Genomic DNA, 22,187 nt, shown 5'->3' with positions numbered 1-22,187 from the left:
GGCAAGCACGTCTGTGCCCATCCGTGCCTGGACCGGGCCCAGCACCAGGATCCTTGGACACCACGAACGCCACGACGCCCGACACCACTACGATGCCAGAACCCTCCACGCACTCAACACCAGACGATCACACACCTGCTTCCTGGCCGCCCCAAAGCGCACCCACGGAGCTTTCACCTGCCGGAACTGCAGCTTCACAAGCATCCGCCCCACCATGCTGCCGACCAAGAAATAACCCAACCACCTCAGATGCATCCTTCTCAACACCCGCTCCGCCCGAAAACATGCCGTTGATCTATGGGACCTACTCGACTCAACCTCCCCAGACGTTGCCTTCCTGATGGAGACCTGGTTGAACTCCGCCTTGGCACCCGACATAGCCATAGCTGTCCCGGAAGGCTACAAGATCACCCGCAAGGACCACACCAACAGAGCGGGAGGAGGAATCGCCATCGTCCACAGGAACACTCTCAGAGCCTCGACTAACACCGACGACACCCTCAGCACCGCCGAACACCTGCGCTTCCAGATCCACACCGACCCCAACACCACCCTCAGAGGAACCCTCATCTACAGACCGCCCAGACCCCGACCACAGTTCATCGACTCCATCGCCGACTTCGTCAGCACACATGCCCTCGCCTCCACGGACTACATCCTCCTCGGAGACCTGAACTTCCACCTCGAGAACAATGATGACACCAACTCCACCACCCTGATCGACAACCTAGCTAACCTCGGACTCAGACAACTCGTCACAACACCCACCCACTCCGCCGGTCACACGCTTGACCCCATCTTCTCCGCAAGCCCCCACGTCTCCTTCAACCATACCACCGAACTCCACTGGACCGACCACCGCTGCATCCACTTCACCTTCAAGAAACCCACCACGCACCACTGCACCCAACAGATGCCTCACCGCTGCTGGAGCAAAGTCACCAAAGACCAGCTAACCACCACCCTCGCCCACAGCCCACCCGCCGACTAAACCGACCCGACACCGCCGCCCGCAACCTCAGACAGTGGATCAATTACTGTGCCAACACCCTCGCCCCGATCAAGAAACCCTCCAACAATTATACCAACAAGAAAGCCAGCTGGTTCACTGAAGACCTCCGGGCCTCTAAGCAAACCTGCAGAAAGCTGGAGAAGATCTGGCTCCGTGAACGGACAGCCACGCCGCCCACAAGAATGCCACTCACAGACACCAACACCTCATCAGATCCGCCAAAAGGGCCTCCTTCAAAGACCGCCTAGACAACAACGCGCACAACAGCAAACAGCTCTTCAACATCGTGAATGAACTCTCCAACCCCAGTTCCAACACCAACGACGTCCCACCCTCGCAAGACCTGTGCGACTCGCTGGCCCCCTTCTTCCACCGCAAGATCACAGACATCCACAACAGTTTCAATGCCACGACTGCCCCGACAACCACTGAGACCTCCGCCCCCACGACCACCATCCCCACCAACCGCCTGCTCTACTGGACCAACATCAACGATGATGACACCATCAAAATCATGAACCCCATCCACTCCGGATCTCCGTCAGATCCATGCCCACACCACATCTTCAACAAAGCCAGCACATCCATTGCACCCCATCTCCGGAAAGTCATCAACACCTACTTCGAGACAGCAACCTTCCCGGAGAGCTGGAAGCACGCCGAGATCAACGTCTTACTCAAGAAACCCAAGGCGGACCCCAAGGACCTCAAGAACTTCCAGCCCATCTCCCTGCTCCCGTTCCCGGCAAAGGTCATCGAGAAGACCGTCAACGAACAATTGACCCGCTACCTCGAGGAGAACAACATCCTGGACCCTTCCCAGTCCAGGTTCCATAGCAACCACAGCACCGAGACTGCCCTCATCGCTGCCACCGATGACATCAAGCCCCTGCTGGACAACGGAGAAACGACGTCCCTCATTCTCCTGGACCTGTCAGCTGCCTTCGACGTGGTCTGTCACCACACACTACGAACACGCCTCCACAACGCTGGGATCCAAGAGAAGGCCCTGGACTAGACCACCTCCTTCCTCTCCGGCAGAGCACAGAGCGTGCGCCTTCCCCCCTTCCTCTCTGAAAGCCACCGAGATCATCTACGGCGTACCCCAGGGCTCATCCCTCAGCCCAACTCTGTTTAACATCTACATGGTCCCGCTCGCCCATTGGCATGACCTCAACATCCTCTCCTACACCGATGACACCCAGCTGATACTATCCCTCACCAAGGACCCCTGCACTGCCAAAACCAACCTTCACGAAGGAATGAAGGCCGTTGCTGAATGGATGAGGAACAGCCGACTGAAGCTGAACTCGGACAAGACAGAGGTCTTCATCCTCGGATCCAACCCTTCAGCCTGGGACGACTCCTGGTGGCCAACCGCACTGGGAACAGCTCCAACACCCACCGACCACGCACGCAACCTAGGGGTCATCCTCGACTCCACCCTCTCCATGACTAAACAGGTCAACGCCGTCTCCTCCTCCTGCTTCAACACCCTCCGCATGCTCCGTAGGATCTACAAGTGGATCCCCACTGAAACGAGAAGAACAGTCACCCAGGCCCTTGTCAGCAGTAGGTGGGACTATGGAAACGCCCTCTACGCAGGAGCCTCGGCCATACTCATGAGACGGCTCCAACGCATCCAGAGCGCCTCTGCACGCCTGATCCTCGACATCCCTCGCCGCAGCCACATCACACCCCACCTGAGAGACCTGCACTGACTCCCGGTCAACAAGAGTATAACCTTCAAGCTCCTCACCCACACACACAAGGCACTCCACAACACCGGACCAACGTACCTCAACAGACGACTCAGCTTCTACACCCCCACCCGCCAGCCCCGCTCCGCCGACCTCGCCCGCTTCCGAAGAGCAGCCTCAGGCGGTAGATCGTTCTCCCACCTCGCCGCAAAGACCTGGAACACCCTCCCCATCCACCTAGGGCAGACCCAAGACCTGCTGACATTCAGAAAACTCCTCAAGACCTGGCTTTTCGAGCAGTAGTAGCATTCCCCACCCCAGCGCCTTGAGACCCTCACGGGTGAGTAGTGCGCTTTACAAATGATATGATTGATTGATTGATTGATTGATTGATTGATTGAAGTCGCTGCATCTTGTGTCCATAACCTATCTGTGTTCATCAAGGCTTCTGCCAATTACTTGCATGAGTGAGAATCAGTGCTTATTAGATCAATGACTTGTCTCTATAAATAGCCATGCAAATAGTGATGTAACATGTATCAATCGAATCAGTGCCACTTAACAACATATATGTCATTCAAAGCAGTGCATAGAGTTGAACTGTGCCCATAAAAAGCCAGTCCTGCGCAAACAGCTCAATCTATTGCTAGCTTTTAGTGATCAATAGACATGTGCAGGCTGTTGGCTAAATTCCACATGCTTTCTGGTCACAGGAAGTGGAAGTGCATTCAAACCTAGAAACATTTGAGTTCCTAAAGGAAAACTGAGTCAGTGGTAGTGATATCTGACTATACCCTGGCTAGAAACAGACAGTTTTTCCTTAACTATGGCATAGGTATGGCTCCTGGGTGGTTGAGGTGGCAAATTGTTTACGGTGAGGGTGTGAAATCCCTGCCAGAAAATAACACTGTTATGCGATAATTTAGAATTAATATTTTAGCATACTATCTCAGACACAAGTAGTCACTGGGAAGCTATGGGAGTATTGAAACATCGTTAGTCAAACGGGGGGATCCCTGGGATCTACTGGTCGAACGATAAATGTTAGCCTTTCCTGTTTTAAGAGGAAAAAGGTCACAAAGTGCAGAGGGTATTTGAACAATTATAAGAATAGTTTTCCACAAAGAAATAGGATCGTTAACAATCTATATTTATTAAAAAATTACAATCAATCACATAATAAAAACAAAGCAAGTTCATACAATTTTCACAAAACAATTTAAAATCCAAGTGAAAGGTACCTTGGAGGGATAAAAATCAACAGTGTTACACATACATGATATTACGGTAAGCGGAAAATGAAGACATAACTATAACATATTTAAAAAAAAATACAGCAAAATACATGTAATTACAAAAAAACCCCTTGGTGCATATGTGGCTCACCAGATATCTTTGCCACTCAATAAAACCAGATCCAAAAAGCCTGGCCTAGTTCAATTACTGTAACGCTTTAGTGGAAGAATGAGATACCCATCTAAAGTTTTACCCGGCCCTAACTGGATTCTTTTGAACAAAGAAACAGTGCGTCGACGCGTTTCGGTGCTGTACAGTTGATTTTGTGGCACCTTCCTCAGGACTTCTCTTTTCTGGGGTTTCAGAGAACGGATGATTATACCGTATCCTTAGGGTTGTGTGGGCGATGTACCGTGATGTGGTCTGCTTGTTATCGCACTGGGCTTTCTCAAATTTGGTTCCTTCGGCCTTCTTTCTCCTAGCTTTGGAGCTCCTTATCTTGGGGTCTCTTTTCTTCTCTCAATTGTCAGGAGTTCTCTCAAATTTCATGCATCTCAAATAGTTTTAAAACGTGCTTTGAACGGGCATATAAAGTTGTGGGTCTCTTCCAGAACCAGATATGTTCCGAATTTCGAAGTGGCCGTACTTCTGCCTCGTTCCTTCTCTTGCAAGAGCAGCAAGAGAAGGAACGAGGCAGAAGTACGGCCACTTCGAAATTCGGAACATATCTGGTTCTGGAAGAGACCCACAACTTTATATGCCCGTTCAAAGCACGTTTTAAAACTATTTGAGATGCATGACATTTGAGAGAACTCCTGACAATTGAGAGAAGAAAAGAGACCCCAAGATAAGGAGCTCCAAAGCTAGGAGAAAGAAGGCCGAAGGAACCAAATTTGAGAAAGCCCAGTGCGATAACAAGCAGACCACATCACGGTACATCGCCCACACAACCCTAAGGATACGGTATAATCATCCGTTCTCTGAAACCCCAGAAAAGAGAAGTCCTGAGGAAGGTGCCACAAAATCAACTGTACAGCATCGAAACGCGTCGACGCACTGTTTCTTTGTTCAAAAGAATCCAGTTAGGGCCGGGTAAAACTTTAGATGGGTATCTCATTCTTCCACTAAAGCGTTACAGTAATTGAACTAGGCCAGGCTTTTTGGATCTGGTTTTATTGAGTGGCAAAGATATCTGGTGAGCCACATATGCACCAAGGGTTTTTTTTGTAATTATATGTATTTTGCTGTATATTTTTTTAAAATATGTTATAGTTATGTCTTCATTTTCCGCTTACCGTAATATCATGTATGTGTAACACTGTTGATTTTTATCCCTCCAAGGTACCTTTCACTTGGATTTTAAATTGTTTTGTGAAAATTGTATGAACTTGCTTTGTTTTTATTATGTGATTGATTGTAATTTTTTAATAAATATAGATTGTTAACGATCCTATTTCTTTGTGGAAAACTATTCTTATAATTGTTCAAATACCCTCTGCACTTTGTGACCTTTTTCCTCTTAAAACAGGAAAGGCTAACATTTATCGTTCGACCAGTAGATCCCAGGGATCCCCCCGTTTGACTAACTGTCTTTCTACCCTGTTCCCTGGTGAAAGTGGGGTACCCTCTCCTTTTGAAACCAGTATTGAAACATCAACACACCGCTGTTAACAGGAGTATGTCATGACATGCAAGAGAACAGTCAGTGACAGTAATCCCTAATGATAGAAAGGTCATTTATTGGTAATTCACCACAGAAGAGATCTACTCCTCACTCCATTCCCAGGCATAAGAGGGATCTCTGCATAGCTGTTGATGTTGCTGGACAACCTCACTTTGGGGTCAAAAGTGTCTGGAAGCCATATAAAGAAGTGCTTTGCAGCAACTGAACTTGGCACCTCTGCCAAAGAGTGATGTAAAAAGTTCCAGATCATCTTTCAGGTTCTATTGGCGAGACAAGCAACAAAGCTCCCCAAAGACCGGAGCCTCTGGTTCTAGGCAATTTTATGAGAACACAATTGGAGGCAGAATCTGACACAAAGTGTTGGAGCTGAAACTAGAAAAGTAAAATGTGTCTTTTGGGAGCAATGTCATTGAAAAACTGAAGAAACACAAATTCAGTTTGAAGATTCCAACCACCTTTAGACCATCTCTGTACTGATTCCTGCATAGGTCGTGTTAACACCTGAGGTCATCCAATGCTTCCAAAGGAGGTACAAGCGCCTTGAGTAGTTGGGTTTCTAAAAGCATGCTTACAATGCAGTTAGTCTATGGTTTAGTTTCCTCCTATATCCTATTAGTCTTCCTTATTTTTAATGATTCCTAGATTAAAAAAATTAAAAACCTTGGCTTACCAGAAACAAAGCCACAGCACTTCCGAGGATGAAGCCTCCAATGACGTCCACGCAGTGGTTGCGGTACTCCGACACTCTGTTTAGTCCTGTGAGGAATGCACTGCACAGGGTCCCCAAGCACAGCACTGGCTTGGCCAGTCTGCTGCTCTTTGTTTTTATTGTGCTTGTAATATACATCTAAAACAGCAAGAAAACACAGAAAAAGCAAATGAGTAAATATACATTTAAAGTAATTGAATATAACTAAGAAATAACTAAGAAATATAACTAAGAAATAATACATAATTAATACATCACTGTTGGTTATTTTTCTAAAGTCGTACTTATTACAATTCGCAATATTCAAATCCAGTAACTTGAATACAAGAGTACCTAATGTATAGTACAATGTTCTTAAGACAAAGGACACTATTAAAGAACAAACAGTTTTGCATGTTCATGAGACAGGTTTATATACTGTCTAAAGTACATGGTGTAATATTAAGAAGAGCCATATATTATAAAATTGGCATTTTAATAAGGAGAAAACAATATAGAAGGAAACGGGTGGGAGAAAAAAAGGTTAAATAAAATAATTAGCAATTGCAAGATGTGTACATCAATGTGACACTTAAGAATGTCATCAACAGAATTCGTAGAATTCCATTCGCTGAAGCCCATACCCAGAGATTGTGGCATGAGGGTAGAGCATTGATGTATGGGGGGTATGTAGCAGTAGGTGGTAGGGGATATGATGAGTCTTGAGGAATGCAAGCAGAAATATATCCAAATTGTACACATCACTGCAAGTGTGTCTGGTAATATATCTAAGGGGGAGGGGTAAAGGAATAGGAAAAGGGTGGAGAGGTGGTGGTCTGTGTTTCAGTAGGAGATGTATTAAAAACCTAAGTAGTGCTGACGAGGGGAGAACCTGTGGTCAGGGAGGGAGTTGGAGGATTTTCCATTGGGGATAAAGAGATGAAGTGTATCCCAAATGCATTGGGAGTTTACAGGGCAACCTTTGTTACTAGATTGGATTGTGTGTGTGCTTCTTAGATAGGTAACCCAGGCCCACCAGAAATGTTTTTGCTAGATTTTCAATCGATCAGTATTACTTTGATAGCAATGGTGAGTAAAAGGGCAAGGAGGGAGAGTTCTGAGTCAGAGAGATCATTTGGGGGATCTGCTGAGGTGAGCTCAGATGGGCCAAAATATGGGACTGCATCTTCTTTACTGTGTTGTCTAGAAGAGTAACCACCCTTTGTCTGTGCGAAACCTGGCTCCGATGAAGACACAATTCTGTGCCGGAATTAACTGTGATTACTGGGAGTTGATCAGAAACCCATGAGATGTTAACACTTTGATAGCCTGGCAGACCTGATCTATTGCCTGACCAGATGAACCCCCTGAAACCAAACAAATCATTCAGATGGGGCTGGATATAAATCCTCTGTCGATGAAGAAGATCCATCTATGGAGCCAGAACCTTCGTGGGGCTGGATACAAATCCTCTGTCGATGAAGAAAATCCATCTATGGAGCCAGAACCTTCGTAAAAACCTGCAAAGCAGACTTTAATTCGAAATGAGGTACTTTTGATGTGTGGGGTGAATAGGAACATGCAAGTAAAAGTCCTGCAAATCGATGGTAGCCATGACGTCTTGCCCGGAAACTAGATGAATGATGACTTGCAAAGTTAACATGCAATAATGCAGTCTTTATCCAATGGTTGAGCCTTATTAGGTTGAGCACAGGACGAAAACACCCCGGGTTTAAAGCGTTTAAAGGTTCTAGTAAAAGAGGACTTGTAAGACCAGGAATGCTTCTTGTCCTTGAAGTATTTCCTCATTATTTCATCTAGCTGGTCACCAAAGAGTTTTTTACCATCAAATGGAAGCTTCACCAGGGGCGACTTCTCTGAAAAATCAGTCTTCCAATCCCTGAGCCAAACATGCCAGTGGGCCATCACCACCGAGCTGGAAGCAACAGAGGGCACCCTAATGATATTGGCCAAAATGGCCATCAAAACTTTTGCCTGCTGTTCTATGTGAACCAGGATGTCCAATACGTCTACTCCCTCTTACATCAGTTCAGCTGAGGACTCACAATTCTTTACCAAGGATTGCAAGGTGAATGTAGCATAGAAGGCTGCACAAAGTGCCAGGTTAGCAGCCACAAAGCATCGTTTCAAGCTGGCATCAACCTTTGTCGGTACAGTCCAAGGGTGGAGAGTCATCAGGATTCAAAGAAGACCTACCCAGCAAATGAGCTAATATTGAGTCCACTTTAATTCTCTGGGGCAACACAGATTCTGCATCTTCCATTTGATAGGATTTCTACATAAATTGCAGAATCTGAAATTGATCTGGCTCCTTCCGACCCCTAAAAATGGCAGCCTTCATTTTGGGAAGAAACGAAAGAGTCACTGTAGCTGCCTTGGCAAAATGAGGAAAGAAACCATTTTCCTCAACATGGGGAGGATCGAACCCCAAATTGTCTCGAATCTGCTAAAGGATGGCCCTTAATTACCCTCGGGAAATACATTTTTCCCCAGAGGAACCAGGAATCAATGTCCAAATCTGAAGAAACATCCACCGCCTCATCAATCATGGCCTGTACTTGTTTGGCGATCAATCTGTCATCCGCATCAGGACAGTGACTGGAATGCTGCTCAGACACTTCCCCCTCCTCATCCTCCGATGAGGGACAAGGAGAATGCTTCCTCCCCTTTCCATCCATAGCCACACCAAGCATAGGAGAAAAACAAGGTATAAATGCAGATTATTCTGCAAACCTAGGCCAATAGGGAAGGAACACTTAGGTCCCCCCCAATAAAGCAAGAGATGGACAGAAGAAGCCAATCCCAGATGCACACAGCACATCTCTGGTCCCATAAGGGTGCCCTCCTTATCTCTCACTCCTATTTGAGACTCCTGGGCGAGCATTGTTCCCCCCGTCAAAGTGCTCGCGTTCCTTATTCAGAGAGGCATTGCTTTCTCCATTGAAGAAATCCCTTGGTCTCTGGCCACCTTGCACTAATCCTCAGACAAAGGACCCCAGAAGTAATCATCAGAGCACAAGTACCAAAGGAGGACACACAGGAAATCTCACTTTCAGTTGTGGTTGCCTGCCAGAGGCTTTTTTTAGTCCCCCACGCACAACCCATTTAGAATCTCCGTTGTCCGAGGGAAACCCATGCCGTAAATGCTCCTGCAGGTGCCCCTCACATATCCAATAAAAGAGACAACAAAAAAGCATTTGGCGATGCAGCGCGCGCAACAAAATTAGTTTTATTTATTTGTATACTTACCTTCGTTCGGCCATAATCCGGAGTTTACTAACCCCCACCCTGCCCCTCCCCCGCCTGCGTCACCGCCCAGCAGCATTCCCTCGCTACTGGTCATACAAACCTCCCCAGGATATGGAAAACTACACCCAAAGGTGAACTTCATGACGGTGAGAGATACATAGCCCCATTAGCTTTAATATTAGAAAAAAAACATGACTAAAGTTTGGAAAACAACTAAATCTGTCTCCATACCGCCCTACATTGCAGTGATGGCAGTAAACCCCTACAAAGTTTCTTAGAGTAGTACAAAAGCAGACCTGGGAAAGGCAGCTGACGGAAGTGCCATTGCTGAATGCTTATTTCCGTCCTAGATAAGTACAAACTCAAATTACATACACCAAGGAGCTACTTTTAGAATTGTACGGATCTGCAGATTAATTTTCTTTTAATTATTTGCTTTTTGTTTTTCTTATTCGTCTGCATTTACTCTTATTATTCTTCGCCCTCGTCAGACACGAGCTGTCATTTGTCAGAAACTAAAAAATGTATTAGTTGTAAATGTATTTTCATATCTTATTGTGCTCAGTATGATAGTAAACAGATTATAAGAACAAGGTTTCCCGAATAATATGCAGAGTGGACATGAAGCATCAGTTTATATAATTAATCCTATATTTAATTCGCCATCACTAAGGATGAGGCTCTCCAGAAGCACATTGCCGTTTTATATGTAGTTCTCATGCAATGACGCACTCCTCTTTAAGAATGCAACGACATTTCGCTAGAGGGTGCTCTTGCTCCACCATGCCCGAGCTTTGACAAATTGTAATGGAATAGTCTCTGGGTGACACAATCATCGGCCCAGAAGCTGCCAAGAAGAAAAGGTTCTGAATAAAAGCTGCGCAGATCTATGTAAACACTGGGAAATGTCTGCAGGTAGTGGGGAATCATACAATATGCAGATAATAATTATATAACAGGAGTTATATTCCGGTGAAACATAACTCCTTTTGCGCGCTAATTTAGATGTGGCTCAGCAAATTGTATTTATCAAGCTAGGTAAACACAGATACCGAGCTGAAAACAGAATGCAATAACATTTAAACAAAGGAGATATTGGGCAAGACTACAAATTTTAAAAAAATGCAGTGCCCAGTTAAAATCTTGGGGCCATATGTAAGAAGCATTTTACCGGAAAAATGCTTTTTGGCATGGGCCGACCCTATTTTGTAGGGTTTGCACGTCGCTATAAGTAAGGGACAGGTTAATATCGAGTCGCACTGGTATGTGGGAATGTTTTGTGACCGGGACTGTTGTCTCAAAACATGCGCAAATGAGGGAGTCAACAATTCCCAAGGACACGGTCTACTTTTAAAAAATGAAAAGGAAACTTTTCATATTTCTTTTTAAATGCATCACATTTTCCGTTAAGGAAAACGGGCTGCGTTTCCACCCCAAAATCAGCTTTATTTAAAAAGCAGTCACAGACTTGATGGTCTGCTGACCCCAGCAAGCCACTGAGAGAGCGCAATTTGAATAAAACGTATATCCGAGTCATATTTACAAGCATATCGTATAAACGTAGGAATGAAATGTATATCGAACGTGAAGTTGACACTTATAAGTATAAAGTTAACAGATGTGACCAAAGTAATATAGGGAACATAACTGTATTTACTCTTGAAAATGCATTAGATTTAGAAGGCCCGTATATGTAGTGGGCTAATGTAGAAATGTGTAGAAATGCTTACGAACAGAAGAACGTGCAAAGTAGAATTCATGTACGTGTGTAACTTTAAATGGAGAAACGGCGAGAAATGTAACATGGAGAAATGTGCAGAGAACATATATATCGAGGTGACAAATGAGAATATAAAAGTTATACTTTACGTAGCTTATACTCTATGTAAAATGTATTCAAGTATAATCAAGGCTTTGCTAAAAGCGATCACATATAAATGTGTGTTAAAAGGTTATACTGTGTAGAAGGAGTTTGTAGGAATGTTAGAAGAGTTTAGGTCATTTGTGATTTTAACCTGACTGACCAAGGGTTCGCAGGAGTGTAGTCTGCTGTATGTAATTTAGTGGGCTCACAGGAGTCATGAATAGCTTGATGTGAACGTGCGAGCCAAGGAGTCTAGTTCTTGTTAGATTTAAGGTGACAATGCGGGACGGAGTTTATTGCCTAAATGTGAGAGGAGACGCTTGGAATTTGGGTCTTGTTTTGAAATGACCATTCACAGGACCAAGGAAGGTTACATACATAGTCGTAAAGAGTAAAGTTCTGATAAGGTGATAGATTTTGCTCCGAAAGTGTCAAAGGTAAAGTTGAATGAAGTCACCAGCAAGAAGACGAAGATGGCGTCCAAGGAGAAAGGTCAACTTAACGGACGACGCAAAGATACGAAGCCATGGAAAGAGCGAGAAAATGACATCATGGGGGAAAGTCCGTGGTGGGCGTCGAAGGGGCGTTCCACCCACACTGTGATTGTGTATTTTAGGGACAGCACCCCGGGGAGAAGATAGCAAGAGCTCAGCGAGAACAGCGAGAGGCAAGTTAGAAAGAGCAGATGACTTGAGCAGATGCGCTGAGAGAGATCAGAGCGCAAGAGAGCAGTAGGCCGAGGACCCTTAGAGAGCGGATGGGTAGGCAGAGAGGGTACTGCTTCTTAAACTTAAGTTACCTTTAGAGGTTAAGAGAGTTTGAACTTCTTTGGGAGTCAAACTGCTGACACCTTTTTAGGAAAGGAACTTGCGAAGTAGGGATGTCACTTAGTATAGAGTAGGGACAGATTTAACTTGATTATTTTTCTCTTTCTGTAGATGACGCAGAAGAACCACTTCATATCGATGTTCTTTTTAATTTGTTGATTCTGGAACTGACTTTAATTGTATTCGTTTGTAGACTGAGGTTCTTTAGGGAATATATGTTCCTTCTAGTTCCTGTATATTTGTTGAATTTGATCCTGAGAGGATTGTATTTGCAACTTTTCTTAATTTTATATTAAACCTTTTAAACTTTATCAGTTGTAAGTGGTTCTTCAGAGTGGCGTCAGTTGATGGGGTTTATCTAACCAATGCGGGGTTTGTCTTTTACTCAATGACAGAAACCAATCGATCCAAAATTGTCGAATGAGATAAGTTATCAAATTGATCATAAAGGATATTAAAATCTCATTCCCCGCAGTTGGTAGCAGAGAAAGATGGTTTTCTTCTTGAGGAAGACAACCTAGGTCAGGTTTAGTTTACCCCAAGGTCCCTAGTCATCGACGACCAGAAGAAGAATCGCAGCCGAAGACGGTGCTGACGGCGCGTCAAGAGAAAAGCAGCAGAGTCGGTCGAGAGTGAGTATAAGGGTCATGCGTTGTAAGATTGCGGTGTTTTATGTTGTACTTGTGTTGTAATGTCAAGCGGAGTTGAATGCCTGTAGTGTGATTGAGGGAAGGTTGTGAGCGCGCGCAACCGGATGAAATCTTAAGCTCCAGAGAAGGACTTAAGTGGTTCGGGTGTATCGAACACCCAGAGTAATTTGTCTACCATTTAAAGGGGGTCATGAGGTACCATTGATCGCCCGCAGACCGATGATAGGGGGAGCGTTTGAGTGAGTGTATGAGTAACGGACGCTGGTCGTACGTTTACTGTGTGTAAGTAACCTATCAGTTGAGGCAAGCGTCTGACCGTCAGAGGGAAGACGTTTCGCCAGTTGAGGTGACAATTACAGTTAGACTGTGGCCGTACAGTCAGAGAAAAGTGATCGCTTGTACGGAAGTAGTCATTTTTCGGTGTATGAATGAAACGCATGCAAGATCGCGAGACGAGTTGAGAAAGGAGGGGAACTGCTGCAGAAGGGACGAGTGACGTCAGCGTAGAGCCGCGCTGAGATTGGTCGGTTGGCGTAGAACCGCACTGGGATAGGCTGATTAGCAAGAGTCGCATAGGGATTGGTGGTTTGTCATCAGGACGTAAACAAGGAAGAAAATTAATAAGAGAAAATCATAGATTATCAAAAATGAAGTGTTTTAAGAGTTTAAGAGCAATCTTTAGGAGGAATAGAAGAAACTTATATGCCGGAGAAGAAGCTCCACCAGAAGGCACACCAGCTTATCATATGGCAGTAAATGTAGGCTTACACTCGATACTATGGATCTCCGAGTGGAATAGGCTAACAGAAGGGAATAAGGAACTGACGTTTCCAAGATTTGGAACATTTAAGCTAGACGTGTTGAACCAACTGAAAGCGGTAATGCTTGCAACGAGACCTCTACCGAGGCCAACACAGTTCGAAGCCCTTAGTGCATGGTTTAGAGCGGCACACGAAAGAAATTTAAAGAGGCGCCAAGAAAGAGTGAGAAGGATCAGTAAAGGCAGTACAGGATGCCAAATGGGATGAGGAAGCTAAGAAGTGGAGAGTGCAAAAGATAGAAGCGGACAAACTGTTCACAATGATAGAAGCCACGGGAGAAAAGAAACCTCTAGAGGAAGATGAGGAAAGCGAGACGGAGGAGGATCTGATAGAGAGGCTATTAACAGATAGACCACCTCCGTACAACAGCGAAACCGCAAGTCCCGTACTACAGCAAGGGGACGGAGCTAGGTGGGGGGAATATAAATCGATCCCAGTAACAGAGTGGGATTCCAACAAGAGTGAGGAAATACCTCAATCTAGTTCCGAACAGAGAGTAGTGGGAAGATTCGTGGTCCAGAAGGTGCCAGAAACGCAACATGCAAGGTCGTACCAAATGCCAGACGCTCTACAAGTACCTGTTACCATAGGCCCTATTGTGTCAATCTACAACCCAGAAGGGGTCCAGCAGGAGGAGCAGGCACGATGGGACAGGGAAAGGGCAGAGACGGAGAATAGGAACAGAACGATAAATCCTCAGAGGCAGATACTAGCACCAGTGAGTCGGAGTACCCCATTAGATTCCGCAACGGGTCCCTGGATAGAACAAGGGGGTCAAAGAGGATCAATGGATTTGAGGGGACCTAAACCGAAATCCTATAAGGAATTAAGGGAATACCTGAAAGAATGGGATACTGCCGAAGAGGCTCGGAATAAAAGTTTAGAAACAGGAGCAGAGTGGAGAGACCAGGATAACAAGATCCTCTCTCATTGTGGAGCTGGCGAAAGCAGCCCGGAGTGGGAGAGAGGGAGTCAAGGAAGCAGGGGAGATACTTGCCCTACTACTAGTGGCAATAGGCAAATGTGTAACGACAGGAGTGCAGGGTGTGGCGAAGTGCCTCGCGTCACCTTTAGTGAGGGAGAACGAAGGACGCAGGAGTACCGAAATACTTTCAGATGCACTCACCATACCCCGGATGAAAATGTGCAACATTGGAATCACGGGAACATGGAGAGTCGTGAAACGTCTCGACATGCCTCCGGTGATTACGGACGGAATCCCGGGAACATGGAGAGTCGCGAAGGGTCTCGCCATGCGTCCGGTGATCAAGAACGAAGTCATGAGAATATAGGGAGTCGCGAAACGTCTCGCCATACATCCGGTGATCACGAACGAGATCGCGGGAGCATGGAGGGCCATGAAGGTCCTTATCGTTTGTTGAGCGACACCAGACAGCAAGAGAGTTACAGTGGTTTAGAACAGCACGGAGGATCCTATCTCGTATCTGGAGAAACCGAGCCGAAAAGACGGAATGTAGTGATGGGGAATGGAGCATTGTTCCACCATACCCCAAGGGAAGATGGAAAAGCTTGGGATCTAGAGAGGTGGGAACAAAGAGATAGAAGAAAAACTCCTCATAACTCACCTGTGTTTAGGCGTAGGGCGCATAGTGGAGGTGAGAGGGGCGTGAGCGATCAACCTAGGACTGACATACTGAGAGCTGAAATAAAAGCAAGACCGATTGATGTAATGAGTTTAAAATCAGACTTAGATGAAATAATTGACGGCACAGTGGCAATCGAGAGGTTAGAGCTGTACGCACCAGATGAGATACTGTTTTTATCTAAAGACGTTACTCGGAAAGCGAGAGCAGCTCATGAGAAGTTATCTGAATTGGCAGAAAAGTACATGATAGACATATCACGAACTAAGGCTTTACAGGCCAACCATAGGCTGAATTGCACGGATCGAGATCTAGATGAGCGCAGAACGATTGGGCTAAGAGTACACATAAGGGAATTGGTAATGTGTATTAGGATATGGAGAGATCTGGATAGATGGGAGGAAAAATGGTCCAAGAAGGGATCTGTCAGAAGGAGTGCACTTGTGAAGTCCCAGGATACAGACCTAATGCGAATGGAAGCTTTCCCTTTGCGAGAAATCGCGAACGGAAACTACGTTCATGTACCCTGGAGTAGGGGGGATTTAGCGGCATTCACTAATTCCTTCCCAAAGCTTAGAGAAAATCCCGTAGAGTGGTACAAGCAGGTAGAGAGATTCGTGAAGATCTCTAAGGTGCTGTGGATCGATTTGAACACACTGTTCGATATCGTAGTACCCGGAGATTTGTGGACGGCATGCAAACTTAGTATTGAATGGCCCACTTGTGAGCCTCCGAGAGATACCCGGACAAATGGTCCATCAGATAGAGTCATGGAAAAATACGAGAGAGTAATAACATGGCTAAAAGAGAAAGTGCCGGTGCAAGACATAGATTGGGTTAAGATAGATCGAACGACTCAGGAGCCTAAAGAGACAGTTCACGAGTTCTATGAGAGGTTACTGAAAGCATTCAAGCAGTACAGTGGATTAGACGTAATGGATCCTAAAGACATAGGACAGTTTGTGTCGAAGTTTGTTCTCGGATTGAGACCAGACATAAGCCTAATGATTCAACAGCATTTGATCTGTTGGCAGAACAAACCTTTAGATGAAATTCTGAGGTATGCAAGGTACTGTAGCGATGAGATAGATTCAAAGGCAAAGAAGCTTAAGGAAAAGCTGATGTTGGTACAGATGCAAGCAGCTGGAAAGGGTGGACAGCGGCAACAGGGAACAGCAACACAAGCAAAGAAACAGAATAATCAAAGCAGAGATGAGGAAGAAAGACCGAGACCGAGAATGGATATTGCGACACTGAAAAAGACAACGAGGTGCCATCAGTGTAATGAGGTGGGACATTGGCGACGCGAGTGTCCTTACAATGTTGAGACAGGGGAATTAGAACAGGAGGAGGAAGAGGTACAGAACAACGTGGTTAAGGGAGTGACAGTCCCGAAGGGAAAGTTTATCAAAGGGGGGACTCAGACTCCTCGAGCCCCGTTTCCTCAACCGACTCGCATTGCAAATGGAGGGAAAACCTATAGACAAATGCCATTGTTTGTAGGAGGAGAAGAATGCTACTACGTTGATCCTCTTACAGGGCAACGAGTGAATAGGGAAGAAGACTGTACTCTAGGAGCAGCCCTGGAGGTAGATCAGAGAGGGCCATACGTAGAGGCTGAAGTGGCTGGATGTCCTACAACCTTTTTGGTGGATACGGGGGCCACTCGATCCACGTTGAGATCAGCGGTAGTCCCAGGTCTGCCAATATCGGGAGAAACGATTCAGGTGGTAGGAGTCGCAAACAAGAGGATGACGAATCCTCTGACGGAACCAGTGTCAGTAAAGATAGGGAATTACAGTGACGAACATCAGTTTGTGATCTGTGATTCTAGTCCTGTGTGTTTGCTAGGAAGAGATCTGTTGTGTAAACTGAACTGCACAATACATTGCACACCTGAAGGAGTCGAAGTGCAGACTAACGATGAGGATGCCGACTTTAAAGTTGTAAACTTGCAGGAATGTGTGGAACTATATCCTACCTTAACAGTGGAGGAGCTTCCACAGGATTTGAGGGAGAAAGTGTCAGCTGAGGTGTGGGATTTTACCGGGGAAGAAATAGGATTGATCAAAGGGGTAGAACCGGTAAAGATCCTGGTAAGACCCAATGCTGAGTATCCGAGGACACCACAATATAAGTTGACACCGGAGACGATTGCAGGAATAAAGCCTGTGATCGAATCCATGATTAAACAGGGAATACTGAAGGAGATCGTGGGTAGTCCATGTAACTCCCCGATTATGGGTTTACAGAAGCCTAGTGGAAAATATAGAATAGTGCAGGATCTTCGAAAGATTAATAATATCGTTGTCTCATGTTGTCCAGTGGTACCGAATCCATCAGTGATATTATTTCAGATACCTTTCCAAGCTGAATGGTTCACCGTGATAGATTTGTGCCAGGCTTTCTTTTCGATTCCTTTAAATGAAGAGAGCCAGTATCTTTTCGATTTTAAGCTGGAAGATCGCGTTTTAACATGGTGTCGTATCCCTCAGGGGTATACAGAAAGCCCATCGATTTTTAACCAGCTATTAAAGAGAAATCTTGAAAGTCTAGTACTGACCAAGAATTCGGTTCTGGTCCAGTACATAGACGACCTCCTAGTTGCGTCAGAAACTGAGGAAGCTTGCAGAGTAGACACCATAACCTTGTTAAATCACTTGGCCGAAAACGGACACAAGGTGTCTCCAAGTAAATTGCAATATTGTATGCCTGAAGTGCAATACTTGGGCCATAGGATTGAAAAGGGAAAACGGAAGGTGTCTCCAGACAGAATAGAGGCGATTATGAGGATGAACGCGCCTACAACACAAAGAGAGGTCAGGATGTTTCTAGGCATGGTCGGTTACTGTCGGCAGTGGATAGCTAACTTTTCACTGAAGGCAAAACCTTTATTACAACTGACGCACAAAGGAGTGAGTGATCCGGTACCATGGGACAAAGATTGTTTGATGGCGTTTTTGCAGCTGAGGGAGGACTTATGTCGCGCCCCGGCTTTAGGAATGCCGGATTACACAAAACCATTTTTGCTTTACTGCTGCGAAAGAGAGGGATGCGCTTTAGCAGTTTTGGCCCAGATACATGGAGATGCGCGTAGACCAGTGGCGTATTTTTCGGCTACCTTAGATCCAGTAGCCGCAGCGTTGCCCGGATGTCTCAAATCCGTTGCTGCAACGGGTGTCAGCATTGAACGTTCTGAAAGCGTGGTAATGGGACATCAGTTAGTGGTGTACGTACCGCATTCTGTGGAATTGTTAATGACCAGGACGAAGACTCAGCATCTGACGAATAGCAGGCTCACACGCTACGAGCAAGTCATACTGGCTGCCGAGAATGTGACCCTAAAAAGATGCTCCGTCTTGAATCCTGCAACTTTGATGCCACTTCCAAATGAGATGGATGATGAAATTTGTACAGATCATGACTGCCTTGATGTGACTGAACTATGCACCAAACCGAGACCAGATATCGTAGATGAGCCATTGACTGACCCCGATGAAATTTTCTTTGTTGATGGTTCATGCGTAAGAGACGATATTGGTCAGCTGAGAGCAGCTTACGCAGTTTGCACGATTACCAGAGTTATAGAAGCCGCTTGCCTGGAAGGAGTACACTCCGCTCAGGTAGCTGAAATTGTTGCTTTGACGCGTGCCTGTTTAGCAGGTAACAAAATTCGAGTCACCATATACACCGATAGCCAGTATGGTTTCGGGGTAGTTCATGATTACGGGCAGTTATGGTCTCAAAGAGGTTACATGACCTCCTCGGGTTCTCCCATTAGGAATGGAGAATTCGTGAGACTCTTGTTAGAGGCATTGCAAGGCCCGACAGCCATTGCAGTTGTCAAATGTGCTGCGCATACGAAAAATGTAGATTTTGTGTCACAAGGTAACCGCTATGCGGATGAAGTAGCGCGTTACTGCGCAGAACAGGGATATTCTCACACTGATGTGAAAGTGGGGGGAATCCAAGAAAGAACTGAATTGACAATGTTGTTAGATACTGTAGATACGTGGGATGAGCTAAGGAGTGTTCAGGAAAATGCACCAGAAGATGAGAAAAAGAGTTGGGAAACAGCTGGTTGTACTAGAAGTGAGATGAACTTTTGGATCTCTGCCGATGGGAGAGCAGTTTTACCAAATGAACTTGTTAGTCCAATGGCAAGGAAATTGCATGGATCAGCACACATAGGTAGAGATGCCATGGTGAGAGTATTCAGACAAACGTGGTTTAATCCTAAATTTAGAATAGCGGCAGAGGCAGTATGTCAGAGATGTGCTATCTGTCAACAACTAAATGTAGGAAAGAGAACGCCAGTCACACTGAGTCACATTGGGAGGTCTGGGGGGCCTTTCAATAGAATGCAGCTTGATTTCATAGAAATGCCTAAATGCAACAGACTCAGATACGTTTTAGTGATTGTCTGTATATTTTCTAGATGGGTTGAAGCTTACCCTACACGTAGATGCGATACACTTACAGTAGCAAAATTGTTACTTAGAGAGTTGATACCGAGGTTTGGGGTGCCATCCTCTTTGGAATCGGACAGAGGAACTCATTTCAACAGCGAAATAGTGAAGATGCTATGCTCAGCTTTGAGTATCGATCAGAAGTTACATTGCAGTTATTGACCAGAAGCTTCAGGGATTGTAGAGCAAATCAACAGCACAATTAAGTCCAGACTTGCCAAAGTTTGTTCATCAACATCCCTGAGTTGGCCAGACGCACTACCAGTGGTTCTTATGAGCATACGTAGCACACCAGATAGAAAAACAGGTCTCTCTCCACATGAAGTGCTAATGGGGAGAGCTATGAGATTGCCATCGGTTCCGACTGCAGCGTTATTGAACATCACAGACGACTTGATCTTGGACTACTGCAAGGGACTATCTGATGCCATTAATTCTGTGTCCCTCCAGGTCCAGGCTGCAGAGGTTCCATCAGCACAAGACTTGTGCCATGACCTGAGTCCGGGGGACTGGGTTTTGGTGAAAAAGCATGTCAGGAAGAACTGCTTAGACGTGCGTTGGCGAGGACCGTTTCAAGTCATACTTGTTACGAACACTGCAGTGAAGTGTGGAGGCCTGCCAAATTGGATACATGCTTCACACACTCGAAGAGTGCCAACACCTCTAGAAGAAACAGCTCCTCTCTCGGATGAGAATCCGGCGGAAAGCGGAGAAGCCACAGAGGGGGAAAGCCAACCTGTGGAGGTGATCGAAGAGACTGAGACTGTGTCGGAACAGGTCGACGAAGGTCAGGACACTAGTGAGACCGAAGTCGCCTCAGGAGAAGAAAGTAACTGGGAGATCGAATCAGATACTGAACAAGCTGAGAGTGAACAAGAGACAAGTCCAAGAACAAGGAGCGGGAGGACAAGGAGTGACGAAGCTAGTTGGCCAGAGAGAAGGAAAAGGCCAAGCTTAAAGGCACAACAGGAGAAAATTCTTGTCCCGATCGCTGAAGAATCGGATCAGGAAGAAGAAACTACAGACTCAGGAACTGAGAGTCCAAGAAGATCGAGAAGGGTACGTGTGCCCTGCAGAAGGTACGCCACCCCAGAGTGGACTTATCTAGCAGATGTCTTGGGGACAGAAATCTGGCAGAGTGAAGGAAGTGACAGTAATCGATCACGATCCATTTGTGGCAGTGGAGATATGGATGTTGACTCCTGGACTCGAGACTGAGGGATTATTGACTTTCACACTTCCCATACCCCCATACTTGAGCCGGATCAAAGATTTAGTGTTAAACAGATTACAGTTTCCAACATTTGGTCATCAAATTCCAGAGGAAGAAGAAAAAATCATTTGTTTTGAACTATTGGAACTTGTTGTGAAAGCTGCAGGTACGAGAATAATTGTTGATGTATAAAGACTTTTGTATATAAGTTATAAAGAAGAAGATAACCTAGCGCCGAGTGGAAAGAAGAATAAAATTAGGGATTACATTTAGAGGACGGAGAAGGGTTAGGGTTGTCTGTTGTTAAAGATAAAAAGACATTGTTGCGAAAAAGAGACTTTTGTTGTTAAAGAGCACTTTACAAACTGAGAAAGCAAATAAAGCAAACCAAGACTGAAAAAGAAAAACTTTTCCGCAAAAGAAGGAGTTACGCTGTTTGACAACATGGAGAACGGCAACCCAAACCGAAAAGCTAAATGCATAATAGGTACACTTATAGCAGTAGTAATTTTTCTCATAATTACAGTAGTGACAATATCATACATAGTAGGATATGAAACAGATAAAGAAATAGCAGATGTAAAGCCTGTAACGACTTTGAAACCTGCTCTTGTGGGGAAGAAGGAGGAGAGCAATGTTATCCGTGAAAAAGCGTTACTGGCAGATGAAGCTCGTAGATTACACATAGACGAGTCACAGGGAAACTTTAGGTCAAACGCATACGCCAAACTGTTGTACGAGTATATCGATGCCATGGAGGCCAAAGATTGCTACGTTTGTATGCAATTGCCGGCTTCTGTAGATGAAGGCATTAGATATCATCATCTCCCACTGACTTATGGGATAACATGTAGTTTACTGCTTAGTATATTTTATGGTAGAGAAGGGTTTGAGTACTACTTTTCAAATTATGATTCGGTGCTGCCTGAAGTTCCGAATTATAAACAAATGAATAAGTGGGACTATTATAAAAAGGAGGATAGACTAGCTAAATTCTTTCTTCCTTGGGATACATTAGATACATCATACGCACACAGAAATAATCTGACTTGCAAAGTGTCAGAGGTTGAGAAAAAGTTCATAGGACAAGTAGATGACCGATACAGAAGGCAGAAGATTCTAAAAATGTCAGGACAGTGGAAAACTGAC

At 45.3% G+C, this 22,187-nt stretch overlaps 1 protein-coding gene across 2 annotated transcripts in view; it reads right to left on the bottom strand.

Moving 5' to 3' along the window:
* The window catches only part of PLPPR1 (phospholipid phosphatase related 1), a 641,269-nt gene that overhangs the window by 28,152 nt on the left and 590,930 nt on the right, over nt 1–22,187 (bottom strand). For both annotated transcript variants that reach the window (XM_086962070.1, XM_086962071.1), the window contains exon 7: nt 6,303–6,479. In XM_086962070.1, the coding sequence (XP_086818196.1) occupies nt 6,303–6,479 (177 nt within the window). The remainder of the gene's footprint in view (nt 1–6,302; nt 6,480–22,187) is intronic.

This window comes from Lissotriton vulgaris, chromosome 3_1 (assembly GCF_964263255.1).
Source record: "Lissotriton vulgaris chromosome 3_1, aLisVul1.2, whole genome shotgun sequence".
NCBI classification, from domain to species: Eukaryota; Metazoa; Chordata; class Amphibia; order Caudata; family Salamandridae; genus Lissotriton; species Lissotriton vulgaris.
Note: the sequence above shows the minus strand (reverse complement) of the source record. Positions and strands in the feature narration are given on the sequence as shown.